The sequence below is a fragment of the Macaca thibetana genome, chromosome 9 (genome assembly GCF_024542745.1).
Source record: "Macaca thibetana thibetana isolate TM-01 chromosome 9, ASM2454274v1, whole genome shotgun sequence".
In the NCBI taxonomy this organism is placed as follows: domain Eukaryota; kingdom Metazoa; phylum Chordata; class Mammalia; order Primates; family Cercopithecidae; genus Macaca; species Macaca thibetana.
This window is the reverse complement of record NC_065586.1, coordinates 121,029,588-121,045,306: the sequence shown is the minus strand read 5'-3', so window position 1 is coordinate 121,045,306 and position 15,719 is coordinate 121,029,588. Positions and strand designations below refer to the sequence as shown.

Below are 15,719 nucleotides of genomic sequence, written 5' to 3'. Positions count from 1 at the left end.
TGAACTGTTAGATAACAGAATCAATGTTGAATTAGATGTAGGAATGGGGATGTGGGTGAGTAGGAGAATATTCTTGTTCTGGAAAGATGTATGTTAATATTTTGAAGGGTAAAGCATCATGATGTCTACAACGAATTGACCCAAGAGTCTTTCTGTATGCAGACATGGAGCAGGTGTGACAAAATGTTAACAACTGCTCAGCTGAATGAAAATACCAGGATCTGTTGCACTGAATTTTTAAAAAATTATTCCATGGGTTTGAAAATTTGCAAAATAAGGAATGTGATCTTAAGACTCCCTCAGGAAGGAAAAAAAACTTGTAACACAATGTCAAGATAACCTCTTAGGTGAACACAAATATTAAATAAGGTTGGGTGCGGCAGCGCAGGTCTGTCATCCCAGCACTTTGGGAGCCTCAGGCAGGTGGATCACTTGAGATCAGGATTATCAAAGCCACCGTGGGAAATATGGCAAAACCCCATCTCTACCAAAAATACATAAAACAGCCGGGCATGGTGATGAGCACCTGTAGTTCTAGCTACTCAGGAGGCTGAGGTGGAAGGATGGCTTGAGCCCAGGAGGTGGAGGATGCAGTGAGCCGAGACTGCACCACTGCACTCCAGCCCAGCAACTGAGCCAGACCCTGCTTCCATCAATGGATTGATCAATCAATCAATCTCTAAAAAGATGAGCAAAGGCCTTATCAATATTTAAGGCTACTATATAACTTGAAATGTTGCATTTGAAATGTTCAAATATACTGCTTCTGTTTTATAGAAACAATAAATGCTTGCATTTTAAAGCTTCAAATGTTTCCATTTTAAAATTTAGCAAAAAAAGGTATAAAAACCATTTATTCTTGCTTTTATCTCGTTTCTTGGAGGAAAAACAAAAACAAAAACCATGGACATGTTCAAAGTATTTTAATGTCCAAAATGAACTGTTTTTTCCTCTAGTTTCCATAGAAAATATAACTGACATAAAAAGTATTCTGCCACTACAAGGAAATGATCCAGCAAATGCACTCCTGGGTTGAAACGGGGCAGAATGCCAGCTCACCAATGTGAACAGTCATGCAGGCTGTCATGCAGGGCTTTCCGAAGCACCGAGTCCTTGTCATAGATGCCCCAGGTAGCTTGTAGTACTGAATCAAGTAGGCAGTCTCCTGCAGTCCGGTTCCAAAGTGCATATAATCGACTGTCCAAACGTGTAGCCAATTCCAAGGACCAGTTAATAATTGGAGATTCTTCTTCTAATTCTGTACGATGGATTTAAATACATGTTCATTTCCATACCTATGTCATTAGAGAATATTCATGGGGAAAAAGAACCTATTTTCTAGATATAAAATGGTTTATATGTAATTTACCAATAAACACCTAAATAAAATTGACCAACTGAAATATAAACTTCTGAGTACTTGAAACATCTTCTGTCTCTAGAATAATTTAATCAACTTTTAAATTCTTTAGTTTTATTTTCTAAAAAAGTGTTTAATATAGAAATATACACATTCTGGAACAGGAAGCAGAGAACCAAGGTTTTAAAATTTTTCTATCTTTATTTGTTCACTCTATGACAGTGAACCATACAATGTAACACTGAACTTCAGGACTTTACATCTTTAATTTAAAATAAAAATAAAGCAAGTTGACTATACACCAAACTACACCATGCTTTACTAAACAAAACTTACTTGATCAGATGAAAAGTAAATTATACTCATTAATTCCATGCTTACCTTTTTGAACGTCTCTATCAAGCACCTCATCAAATAATTTTTCTTGGACAGTTGGGGGCAAATCTTCAATATCTACAAAGAAAAAACAAACTTAAAAGATCTTTTGTTTCATAACTTATACTTCACTTATACTTAATTACACTTATTAATTATCTACTAGTAACTTTCTCTAAAATAACTCCCTTTCCGTTAAAGGTTATCAGATAGCTTTTTCTTAATATACAAGTATAACATGTGTGAGGTAAAATATTTCTTTTCTGGGCCGGGTGCAGTGGCTCACGCCTATTAATTCCAGCACTTTGGGAGGCTGAGGCCAGCAGACTGCTTGAACTCAGGATTCTGAGCCCAGCCTGGGCAACATGGCAAAACCCTGTCTCTATACAAAATATATACAAAAATTAATCAGACGAGGCAGTAGACACCTGTAGTCCCAGCTACTCAGGAGGCTATGGTGAGAGAACTGCTTGAGCCTGGGGAGGCCAAGGCTGCAATGAGCCGTGATGTTGCCACCGCACTCCAGCCTGGACGACAGAGTGAGACCCTGTCTCAAAAAATAAAAATAAAAAATAAATTTTACAAAATCTAATCATTCTGGGGTAAGCTTAAATACACAGAATGAGTGCATTTCAAATGAAACTTCCTCCAATTTCAGAAAACTTAATTACTATCTCCTCCAATTTGTAAACGTTCCTGTTTGTCTGAATATAAAAATTAAAAACACTCAGATCTAGCCCAAGTAAACACTCCATCTCTACAAAACAATAAAAAATTAGCCAGGGGTGGGTGGCATGAGCCTACAGTCCTAGCTGCTCAGGAGGCCAAGGCAGCAGGATCACTTGAGCCCAGAAGTTGAAGGCTGCAGTGAGCTATGATCATGCCACTGCACTCTAGCTTAGGCAATAGAGCAAGACCCCGTTTCAATTTAAAAACAACAAAAAACCAAACAAAACAAAAAAACAGCAACAAAACAAAGAGATCTCAGATTAAAGATTTTAGAAACTTTTGGTGTTTATTGTATTTATTCAATGCCAACTGACAAAAAACACTCTGGAGGACATTTTCAACTGTCAATGAATTGAAAAATGAAAAGTTGCTTCACAAACATAGTAGAAATATACAAAATGAGTAAAAAAGGAATGACACATTCAAGAGAATGCCATGTGTTCAAATAATCTGACTCTACCCATCAAAAGCTCATGTTCTAATCCCATCTCTTAATACCAGGTAACCAATATAGCTATCTAATTTCAAAATAACATACCAGAATGAAAAAGGGAAAATTTTTCAAAGGAGTTTTTTTTAAAGGATATTCTAAAATAAAACCAAAGAGAAAAATAAAAGAGTAAAACAGATTTTTAAAAAATAATCTGAGGTCCACAACTTCCTCTCAGATAGCAAAAGTATTTACTAACAAGTAGCCCTCCGTATGCTCACTTCCAGCATAAATAGGACAGTCAAGTAATTTAAGATGCACATGTAGTAGCTATGTTACGTGCTTCCTAACAAAAACATTTTTCACCTATATACACAAATATAACTATAATAAAATGAAAAAGTCTTTTTACATTAGATTTTGGAGTTACCTGCTGGCAATGTAAATGTTACAAGGTCAGTCAGAAAATAGCAAGCAAAATCCCCCTTTCTCTGATGAAGAGAGGCAGCTATCTCTCTCCGGATTTGTTCTGTCAGTTCAGGACACACCATTGCTGGAATACACTTTGCTGCTTGTTGAGACACCTTAAATACAAAAGAAACTTTCCTCTCAACTCATGTACCACAAATGGAAGCAGAAAACAACAGTATTTAAAAGAAATCAGCAAAATTTTCCAGTAACTCAAGGTTTTCTCTAATCTTAAAATACACTGGGTATTATTTCCTTACCAATGAAAGTATATACCAGTATAACTTTTCGGAAAGTCATAAAAATGTTTTATCCTCTGATTCAGTAATTCTATTTAATAATTTATCACAAGGAAATACTCAAAGACGCACATAAAATTTATGGAAAAGGGTGTTGTTCATAGACACATCACAGGAAGAGGAGGGAGGACAGAAAACCTAAGCGGACTAACCATCGTGCACCCAATAAAAACATCCTTTAGAAGCAGAGAATCACAGCTGATAGAGAAAGGGAAAACCGCAAACACTCTTCTCTCGCAAGATTCAAGTACCCTAACTTGGACTCAAAAAAAGCACAGGATTTAAAGGGTTAGTTCCCACTGACCTCAAGCCCCCTTTCTTCCTCTCCATTTGTTACCACTCTTGAGTTTTTAAAAAAGCATTTGGCATCTCCAAGTTTAAACACAGACTGCCAACCTCTGAAGCTCAGCCTGACGGGAGTGAGATGGGAGCACTATTGCACAGCCCTCCTAAGCAAGAAAACAACAAACAAAAAAGGAAGGCTAAAACTTTCTTCTTTTGTTATTTTTTTCTTCTTTTTAAAATGCTAAATAGCAACAAAAGTTGCAAAGATTTAATTTAACCTTACATTTCAGTCATATCTAATTTGTGGATCTAAATAAAAATACATACACAGAATTCTAAAATCACAGTTGAGCATCTGCCAGTAACAAATGGAATTCGAGGCCAGGCACAATGGCTCACGCCTGTGATCCCAACAACTCTGGGAGGCCAGGGTGGGTGGATTGGTTCAGTTCAGCAGTTCGAGACCAGCCTGGCCAACATGATGAAACCCTGTCTCTACTAAAACTACTACTATAACTATTAGCTGCAGTCTCAGTTACTTGGAAGGCTGAGGCATGAGAATCGCTTGAACCCGGGAGGAGGAAGTTGAAATGAGCTGAGATCGTACCACTGCACTCCAGCCTGGGTGACAGAGAGAGACTCTGACAAAAAAAAATCCAGAGTGAGCCAGAGTGAGCCTGTTCCCTGATATCACCAACCTGGCCTTCCAGCCACAGTGGGGTCTGAAGCAACAGGTCTTCCAGCCCCTTCTTCTTCTCAAAGACTAAGGTTTACTGATAATGTCATGTACATCATATATGTACACAACTAACTGCTACTGCTATTAAAGAAATAATGTTTCAAAAACCCTGCATACCCCACACAGTCACCTGACTCCCTATTCTGAAACTCCAGCCAGGTGCGGTGGCTCACACCTATAATCCCAGCACTGTGTGAGGCCAAGGCAGGAGGATCACTTGAGCTCAGGAATTCAAGACCTGCCTCGGCAACATAATGAAACTCTGCCTCTACAAAAAAACCCAAAATATTAGCTAGGCATTGGTGGCATGCATCAGTAATCCCAGCTACTGGGGAGGCTGAAAGGTGAGAGGATCACTTGAGCCAGGGAGGATGAGGCTGTAGTGAGCCATGATCACACCCCTGGGCAACAGAGAGAAAGCCTGTCTTAAAAGAAAAAAATTAAAAATTAAAAAACTCCTAGCCGGGCGCGGTGGCTCAAGCCTGTAATCCCAGCACTTTGGGAGGCCGAGACGGGTGGATCACGAGGTCAGGAGATCGAGACCATCCTGGCTAATACGGTGAAACCCCGTCTCTACTTAAAAAATACAAAAAATTAGCCGGGCGTGGTGGCGGGCGCCTGTGGTCCCAGCTACTCGGGAGGCTGAGGCAGGAGAATCGCGTGAACCCGGGAGGCGGAGCTTGCAGTGAGCCGAGATCGCGCCACTGCACTCCAACCTGGGCGACAGAGTGAGACTCCTTCTAAAAAACAAACAAACAAACAAACAAAAACTCCTACATAGAAATTGAGTTCTACTAGACTTCATTCGCCAAGATTACCATTAACCATGAAAATTCTCACTACATCTTAAATCCAAGAGCCCAACCATTCATCAACACTCAAACATGGAAAACCAAATATTAAATATTTTCAGAATATAACTGACTATTTCTCAAACAACATAGCTAAAATGGCTCCCCCAAAGTAAATTCAAAAATAGCTTATTCCAATCAGCTAGCTCTCAGGCCCTTTCCAAAAATCTGGAAAGACCTTTCCAAAAACCACCTGGACTGGACCCTGACTACTACAAACATTCTAAAAGAAACCTAGCCCCCCAAACAACCCCTTCCACCACCATCCTTAAGTAGGATGTGCCCCTGAAGCCTGCCACTCACCTTCTCACCTCTTCAACTTTATGGTTCTCAACCATCTCCACAGGCTAGGAGTTCTTAACTTAGGGTCCATGATCTTGGGAATGGTCCAAGAACTTTAATGGGAATTTGGTTTTAATTCAAGTTAAATCCATTTTCCCCACCTTTTTACCAATATTAAAATGTATTTTCTTATATATCACAAATTTAGTTTAGTATTTTGGTAGCTATTATTTCAAAACAACCATTTCCTTTGTAATCTCATTTACTTCTTATTTTATTTATTTAAAAACAGTATTTTGGGAAGGAGTCCTTAAGCTTCATGAGACTACCAACAGGGTCCATGACACAGAATCCGATGAAAACTCCTGCCCCACATACATATCCCTAACTCTAATGTTCTCCTGTTCTCATTCCAAAAGAACTTGGCTGAGCATTCTCTGCAACACACCCCCCTAGTCTAGACTTAGTCCAGACTCCCCCACTTCCAGTCTCCCTACTGGCCCCTTTAATTCTGTCCTTTGGAGTATTTATTCCATGGAGACTGAATCCATGACCAATTTTGCTCTCTGCCTGGAACAAATCCCCCCCCCCACCTCTCCCACGCTGTTCTGGGGTTGTTCCACATGTCCCACAGAATACAGCAAAAGTAATGGTATATTGCTTCCTAAATCCATTTATAAAAGACACTGCAGGTTTCAAAGACACTGGATCACTCTCTTGCACTCTGTGCCTCTCTTGGATCACTTGCTGGGGGTGAAACCAGCTGCTGTATCATGGGCATCCCTGTAGACAGGCCTGCATGGCACAGAATTGAAGCCTCCGGCCAAAAGCCACCTGAGTAGGCTTAGGAACAGATACTCTAGCCCCAGTTGAGTCTTTTGACAACTACAGCCCTGGACCACTTGACTGTAACCTCATGACATCGTGAGTCAAAACTATTCAGCTAAGTAGCTCCTGGATTCTAACCCTCACGAACTCTGTGAGATAACATACATTTGTTGTCTTAGCTGCTAAGTTTCCAGATAATCTGTGATACTGCAATAAAAATACTGATAGGGTTCTATCATCATCCCACTGTTAGTCCTCAGACTGTCTCAGGAGCTCAATGACTCATGATGGCCCCTCTAAAACCTTGTAATAATCTTCTACCTACCTCAGGGGAGCCCCTAAAGACTTTCACCCTAGTTTACAACTGCCTTCTTTATGCTGGCTCCTGTCACCACCAGCAACTACAATTCCACATTGATGGCCCTTCCAATATACAACAGACAACACGACTAGGCACCACAACACAAATGCAGCCAGGCCTTCAACACTAGAAAAACTCTAATTCTTCTATCTCACATTCTAAAACCTGGATCCCTCTATCTGAAAAGTTCCCTTCTCCCTTATTTATATTCAATAAGCCTGCCCTTTTGTTTTCATCATGGCCTTCAGTCTCTCAAGCCCCCCACCCCAGCTTCACTGGAATCTTACCAAACTGGACACAATACTACAATCATGTTTCCACCTAACCTTCAAATATTTTAATCCCCATACAATGCCCTGCAGTGGTTCCCAAATATTGGCAAATTTGAATAAACAGATATGCAAAAGTATATACGAAAGGTATATACTGACAAAATTTGAATCCACAATTAATATGACTCTCTGCACTTTTACTCTATTTCTCTTACCATTAAAAAATGCTACCTTGGCCAGACGTGGTGGCTCATGCCTATAATCCCAGCACTTTGGGAGGCCAAAGCAGGCAGATCTTTGAGGTCAGGAGTTCAAGACCAGTCTGGCCAACATGGTGAAACCCCACTTTCTAAAAATACAAAACTAGCTAGGCGTGGTGGCATGCGCCTACAATCCCAGTTTCTTGGGAGGCTGACACAGGAGAATTGCTTGACTCCAGGAGGCAGAAGTTGCAGTAAGCCAAGATCGTACCACTACACTACAGCCTGGGCAACAGAGTAAGACTCTGGCTTTAAAAAAAAAAAAAAAACCTGGATAATGTAGTCACATCCTGAATAATTCACAGGCAATCTCTCTCAATCATTTGTCGCATATACCTAGTTATGTCAGCCAGAAACTGAAGAATCAACTTAGGTCCACTCTATATCTTCCCATATCCAGTCAGTCAGTCTACTTCTTCAGACTGAGGGCCTGTCTCAGTTTCTCCAACCCTCTAACCCTCTTCCCATTTCTAAGGCTACCCTTCTGGGTACCCTTCTATGGCTGCCCTTCTGCCCTTCTGGCAGAAGTTCTTGCCAGCACCTCTGCAACCCCCTCCTAATCAGGCTCGCCCCTCTCCAGTGTATAGCAGCCAAAACACAATCTGCTCTGCTCACTCCCCTGTGCCTGTACCTAACACCATCCAGGGCCCTAGGGATAATCTTCAAATTCCTTGACACAGAAGATCCTTCATAATCCAACCCCTGCTTATCTTTCAGACTTCCCTTCTCTCCATTCCCAGTCACCATCTCAGCCATGTTTATTTACCTGCAAGTCCCTGGATTCACCACAAATTCCACCATCTCTGTGCCCTGTAAAAATGCTTTCCTCAACTTCTCTTCTCTCCCTCATCCACTTCATGTGGCTAACTCCTAACTCTTCCCCTTCAAACTGTAGCAAAAACATTACCTGCTGTAAGAAAGACGACATGACACCTCAAAACTCTTCAAGCACTGGCATAGTGCTTGGCATTTACATCTACCAGGGCACAGGCTGCACAGAACTACCAGTTCATTTCTCTACTTTGCTGGAGATTCAATGAAGAAAGAGCCAACATCTTTACAATTATCCCTTCTCAGCCCAGTGCATGGCACACAGTAAATATGCAGTAAATATCTGTTAATTGAATGACTAAAGAATGACAGATACATTCCAGGTTTGTTTGAACCAAACATGATGAGTCAAACATTGTTGTGACTATTCAAATATTTGAAAGCATATACTCTTAAAAGTTAAGTCTCTTAAGTTTAATGTTATTTTTTAAAGGAGGTAAAAGAATTCAAAACATTTTAAAGCTGCTTAGAGAAACATTATAAAATCAAAAATGAAAACTAAAGAACAGATTTCCTTAATATAAACGAACATTTAACCGAAATGCCAAACCTACCTCTGTAAGCAATATTGCTAGCATATCCTGCCTCTGAAAACGAATAGCCAAGTGTACAAGAGTATAGCCAACATCAAAGGCAGAAGGACGGTTCAGCAAGCGTACTTCGTCTGCAGTGAGCTGACGTGCAATGTCTCCTCCTGATGACTTGTATGCTTCTATAGCAGCTAAATCACCTTCTACAACCCCTAAAACAAGCATCAAGATACAAAAGCATTTAATTCTCATTTTCTTCAAAAAACACAAACCGTAGCAATCACTCCAAACTCTTTTAAGTGTTTCTCTGTGCTTCCTGGATCCTGATGCATCATTTAAATGTCCTGTAAGGGTAAGGAAAGTTAGTTTTTTGCTTTCCCTTTAAAAATTTTCTTTCCAGAACTAGAACTGCCTACACATTTACCTTACCATCAGTGCAGGCTCCAGGCTCTGGTGGGATTTAGAGGAATTATTAGACTGTAAGAATTGGATCGAAGATCGATAATCTAGTATAAGAAACCAAACGTCACAAGAGACACTGAGCCCCCAGTTCTGGTCCTGCGTTCATCCTGACTTTGCAGAAACCAAGGAGACAGGGATGTGCTTCCAGCTGGTGTTGAGCTCCTCCTGCCCTTTACACTGCATTCTTAAAGCAGAATCAAAACAAATGCTGAACTTTCCATACTGCTCTTTAGCATTGAAACAACTTGGAGCAACTGAAACCATCTTCACTGTAAGTAAACGTTGGCAACATTTTGATTTCAGATTCTCTCACAGCCAAGTCTTCCTTATACCCATTAAGAATTATTAATAAAGTAAAAGTTGAACCAGATGATTTCAAATAAAATGTGCTAAAATAAAACATTACAATCCAGTTAGAATAGGGGGGAAACAGAAACATCACTTCTGCCCAAATCTATAAAGAACATTCCATTACCACTGAGCCATTTTATTAACCTTAACACAAGTTAATGTTAGGTAAATACAGTAATACTGTCTACTAAGCAGTCTGGTAAAGTATGGGTGTCAGCCTGGGCTTAAAAAAAAAAAAAAAAAAAAAAAAGGTAGATTAGCTTCCAATTTACCACAAAAGGGGTTTAAAGCAACTGTTAAAAAATTATTTGTGGGACCAAATACTTCTAAGTGCTTCCTAAATTACATCAAGACAAATGTGTTTGCTGGATAGAATACTAATACTAGGTAAAAATATTCTTAGTGTACTTTTAAAAAAGTATTTTAATTGCCATCTTGAATTAGGAATTAGATCAGACATATTCCTTAGAATGTAACAGATTGGTAAAATGCAACAATTTTCTACCATTAGTAAAGATAACAAGGCTTCAAAATAATTCCCACATTTACTGAATCCTCATGATATACAGGAACGCCTTGCCAGGCAATATGAGAAGTACAAAGACAGGGAAAATGTGACTCCAATATTCAAAGCAGTCCTTTCTGCAAATTTCGATCCTCTCCAAAAAAAAATGACCCCCTGCCCCAAACACAGACATATACATTCTTCAGGCTGAAAACCAATTATATTAAAAATGCCTACTTATAGGAATTATTTTCACAGCAATGTAGCTTGATAAACTCCTCACTACGCATATAACAAATTCAGCTACATATGCCCCGCCTCCACCCACCTAACACATCCTTATGAGGAACAGTGCGCCCTAGAGAAGTCAAGGTAAAGCTTAATCAAGTACGGCATGAGATAAAGGTTATAAATCTTCCTAAAGGGGCAAGCCTTTCAAATAGACCAGAAAGTGCTACTTGAACTAAAAACAAATCTATGATTGAAGAGTTTTCTATTTCCAGTTATTATGTTCAAATACAAAAAGAACTGTAAAACTTCTGCTTAACTTATTTAATGAACAATTAAGTATAGCCTGGTAGGACCCATAACTTTTAAGATAATTCAATGCAGTTTTCTTTTATTGAGGATTGAGCATGCCCATGCCATTTCCTTCCACTCCACAGCATTTCTGCATGAAGGCAATGACTTTTCCCTTCAGTCTTATCAAAGTCCTTGACTATTTTCAGGTATATGTAGCATCAATGCACCTTTTATAGTCTTTAGTTCTAATCTAAAAATATTATCTACTTATAAACTTTTTGTATTACATAAAAAAATGTTCCGAACACTTCCAAAAACAACCCACGAGTCTGATCAACTTACCTGAAAAAACAAAGAGGAAGAGCTGTACAATGTATGTGTTTATATGTGTATGCATGTATGTAGGTGTTTGTATTTAATGTGTTCATGTTTATTTTTTATTTCTCAAAGACAAAGATGAGGTGATCTAAAGCTAAGCACCAAATAACTTCCTTCTTTTGCTTGGAAGAAGGGGAGATCTTCAAATCACTTTATTGTTTTTAGCTAACTCACCATATAGCTGAAGTCTAGAAGAATCTCATCTCAGAAATTCTTAAGATTTCCTCTCTAATGTCTCTGAGAGATTTCTGTAATTAGAAGTTAATGAGCACTGGGCAGTGGGGTGCAGACTACATAGCACAACAAAATTAGCAGATTGTACTTTGGAACTACAATGTACAACATCATCACCCATTCTGCTTTCATTAAGTGCTTTTTAAAAATATAACCAGAACTTCCAATGTTGAACTGCATGGTATGTGAAATTATATCTCAATAAAGCCGATATACACAAACACAACTAGGATTTCTATTTGACCTAATACAAAATTATCAAAAACACTTAATTAGTCCCTCCTACTCCATGCTCTGCATGAAACTACAAACGGGCATACTGCCCATTCCCTAGCATGGCGGACACACAGAAGATGAGGAGAACAGACTATTCTCAGTTTTTGACAGCACGAAATTCTCCAAACTTCCCAGAGCAGGAAAAACACACATCACTTAAGTATAGGTAAAAAATAATATTTAAAAGAAAATTATTTTATTACCTAGTGTTTGGGGAATATGTAATTTCATTCTTTTCATTAAGCATAAAAGTTCATAGTCTCGGTGACTGGTACATTTTCATCTACAAAGATTAGTAAATTTATTACAAATCAAATTTCATGAAAATGTCACTGAACTATCCCAATTTTTGCTATGTCTTTATTGCACACTGCTCAAAGAGAACTTCTGAAAGTTTAGACATTACTTCACAGACAGGTTTTTGTTGTAGACATGGTGTTTAATAGGATTTGGCCCATACGCATATAATTTAAAGTTTTAGCCACCGCATGTTTTCTACTTAAGGAGCAGGGAAAAAGCATCGTAATATATGCAAAAAAGGAAAAAAAAAAAAAAAAAAAAAACCTTACAAAATATCTGAGTTCTTCACGTAATTACACTTTGAGCACCTTTTAATGTCAGGAGATAAAAAGAATGTAGGAATCAGGTAGAAGAGTTGGTAGACAGGAAAAGACAACAAATAAATGCAAGTGTTAAAATCTCACTTTATAGGACAAAGGCCAGGAAAAAATGAAAAGTTCCAACAGAAGATAATCAACATATACATGTTTGCTAGGTTACTGACATCTCACAATGCCTCCAAGAGTAACTGAAGCATCTATTTATTTTTATTATTTTTTTTTTTTTTGAGACGGAGTCTCGCTCTGTCACCCAGGCTGGAGTACAGTGACGCAATTTTAGCTTACTGAAAGCAACCTCCGCTCCCGAGTTCAAGCAATTCTCCTATCTCACCCTCCCGAGTAGCTGAGACTACTGGCGCACACCACCACACCAGCTAATTTCTGTATTTTTAGTAGAGATGGCGTTTCACCATATTGATCAGGCTGGTCTCGAACTCCTGACCTCGGCCCCCCAAAGTGCTGGGATTACAGGCGCGAGCCACCGTGCCCAGCCGAAATATCTTTCTCTTAGTACTTTTTTAAAAATTTAACAAACGTGTACTATGCCTTCTGTCCCTTCCTCCTTCATGTTATGAAGACAAAAGGACAGCTGAAGACACTCTGAGATTAATTTTATAAAACTAATCTGCAGTATCATCATACATTCAAAATTGAATGAAATGCACAATCAGCCTAATAGCGAAACATAATTACAAATAAATGGTTAATACACTTCTTAAAACATGAAGGCCTAAGAATAAATGAAAGCCACTATGTTATATATCACTAGCTAAACAGTTAAAAAAATAAAAAGCAAACATATTATTCCGTAAGCTGGGCCAGGAGCAGAGTTTACATATTTTGAAGCCACAGGTCAATGACTCACTGGGGACTTCACAGCTACTATGGAACTCCATTGGTTAGAATTTAGAGCTGGCTCATAGATGTTTAGAAAACAGACTTATTTTTTCCCCCATATATGGCACAGTTTTCAAAGTTTTGCCTTATTTTCCTTTATGACATTAAAACTGTAATGGTTACTAACTTTGAAAAGAATGCCAAATGGTAAAAAAAAAGCCAGGACTTACCTGAGCCCACATGGGCCAGCCCAACACTACCCTGGAGTTCTATGGTAGCTGTGACATCACAGCATGGTTTATGCTGTGGGGTCAGGGTGGACCTGGAGTCAGCTGGCACAATTTCAGGAACCCTTGAAGAGAAAAGTTAGTTTTAAGTGGTAATGTTCAGAATGTCCTTTACCATGGTCAGAGAAAGATGCAGATGTGGTTTTCCTCTAGCCAGAGTTTAACTCATTTAACTGGTTTTCATATTAAAAGGAAACTATACCCCCCAGTAATACTTTTTTATGTCATAAGCATTTGGCTATCATTTAATCCTGAACCTGGCATAGATATTCACAGGAAATTCTTGAAAAATTAATGAGCTGCTTTTTAAATAAAATGACTTCAATATTTTTTAAAGTGTACCTTCAGGTAGGCAAAAGCACAGGAACAGTCTCGGAAATAATCTGAGCAGGCCAAACCACCTCCTGGTTGTATTTTCCACATAATAATAGCAACAAGTTAAGATCTACTATTTCTATTCCTAGAACAGTGCTACAAACAATAACCTATTCAAAAGATCAACAGATGAAAATCAAAATTATAAACAAATTCTTTTTTTTTTTTTTTTTTTTTTGAGACGGAGTCTCGCTCTGTCGCCCAGGCTGGAGTGCAGTGGCCGAATCTCAGCTCACTGCAAGCTCCGCCTCCTGGGTTTACACCATTCTCCTGCCTCAGCCTCCCGAGTAGCTGGGACTACAGGCGCCCGCCGCCTCGCCCGGCTAGTTTTTTGTATTTTTTAGTAGAGACGGGGTTTCACCGTGTTAGTCAGGATGGTCTTGATCTCCTGACCTCGTGATCCGCCCGTCTCGGCCTCCCAAAGTGCTGGGATTACAGGCTTGAGCCACCGACAAATTCTTAAATTTAATCTATATCAAGTCTAGCTTGTATTCAATAACCTCACTGTCCATTATTAAAACATCCTCTTTAGAAAAATAAGATTCAATGAGAGAAGGAAGTCAAATATTCGCTAATTAAAACTTTTTAAATTATCTGTAAGTTGTGACAAACTATGTCAAATATAGTCTATATTACTGAGCTCTTTTCTCCTTACATCTTTGATCAGAGTGTTAACAAGCCACTCTTGTGAAAACAGAAGTCCCTGAAGTCATGAAAAAATACCTGACCTAACAGATACTTTCCTAAGAAAGAAGATCCTGCCAAGCAGGAAGAACTACTGCTGAAAGCAACATGGAAGGACTTAAAGGAAACATGCCACAAAGTTATCTTTGGGACAAGTGATCAGAGACAGGGACAAATGTTAATGGGATAAAACAGATGAACATGAGTTCAAACTATGAAGGTCACTTAAAATATCACTGAAAATACTCAACTGAAAGGAAATTACGGTTCTTAAAAATCTTAGGTTCCGGCCAGGTGCAGTGGCTCACACCTGTAATCCTAGCACTCTGGGAGGCCGAGGTGGGTGGAACACCTGAGGTCAGGAGTTCAAGACCAGCCTGGCCAACATGGTGAAACCCCGTCTCTACCAAAAACACACAAAAAATTAGCCGGGCGTGGTGGCATGCGTCTGTAATCTCAGCTACTCAGGAGGCTGAGACAGGAGAATCGCTTGAACCCAGAAGGCAGAGGCTGCAGTGAGCCGAGATTGTGCCACTGCACTCCAGCCTGGGCAACAAAGAGCGAAACTCTGTCCTAAAAAAAAAAAAAAAAAAATCTTAGATTCCAAAAGTAGATTTTGAAACTCATAAAATAGTGTATGCCAAAACCACATTCACTGCTGAAGTCACATCCAAAAGTTTTTCTGACTTCAAAATAAAAATAAAAATTTCATTTGCGACACTGCCAAGTTACCCTGGCTGAATTTGAAACCAAATTTTAGATTTTTATACTTATACTATCTCAGGTAGGCCGGGAGAAACTAGTCTAGCCCACCTTTTTTTACTAGAGGGTAAGTGAACATTTTAAAAGTGGAAATGGGAGGCTGGGTGCAGTGGTTCACACCTATAATCTCAGCACTTTGGGAGGCCAAGGCAGGAGAGCCAGAATTTGAAGACCAGCCTGACCTCAGCAATATGGTAAGATCTCATCTTTACAAAAAAATTTTTTAAATTAGTCAGGTATAGTGATGCATGCCTGTAGTCCTAGCTACTTGGGAGGATCACCTGAGCCCAGGAATTCGAGGCTGCAATGAGCCATGATCATGCCACTGCACTCCAACCTGGGTAACAAGAGTGAGACCCTGTCTCTGTTAAAAAAAAAAAAAAAAAAAAAAAAAACGAAGTAGGGGCAAGGAAGAAAGGATAAAAGGAAAAACTTTCATAATTTATTATAACTTTATACTGTTCATATTATATACATTTAATTCTTCTAGACAAAAGTAAACAGAATGAAGACAGAAAATCAAGAA

General features: G+C 39.1%; 2 protein-coding genes across 4 annotated transcripts in view; one reads left to right on the top strand and one right to left on the bottom strand.

The window, feature by feature from the left end:
- EEF1AKMT2 (EEF1A lysine methyltransferase 2) overlaps positions 1-15,719 on the top strand; it is a 331,933-nt gene that overhangs the window by 102,679 nt on the left and 213,535 nt on the right. The gene's annotated exons all lie outside the window — the stretch shown is intronic.
- Positions 1-15,719, bottom strand: part of ZRANB1 (zinc finger RANBP2-type containing 1) — a 70,770-nt gene that overhangs the window by 11,867 nt on the left and 43,184 nt on the right. For 2 of the 3 annotated variants that reach the window (XM_050803728.1, XM_050803727.1), the window contains 4 exons: positions 8,925-9,112; positions 3,325-3,478; positions 1,742-1,813; positions 1,060-1,258 (listed from right to left, as the gene is read on the bottom strand). In XM_050803728.1, coding sequence (XP_050659685.1) covers positions 1,060-1,258; positions 1,742-1,813; positions 3,325-3,478; positions 8,925-9,112 — 613 coding nt within the window. Of the gene's footprint in view, positions 1-1,059; positions 1,259-1,741; positions 1,814-3,324; positions 3,479-8,924; positions 9,113-13,315; positions 13,438-15,719 lie in introns of all 3 variants that reach the window. The other variant, XM_050803729.1, reaches the window with a different exon arrangement.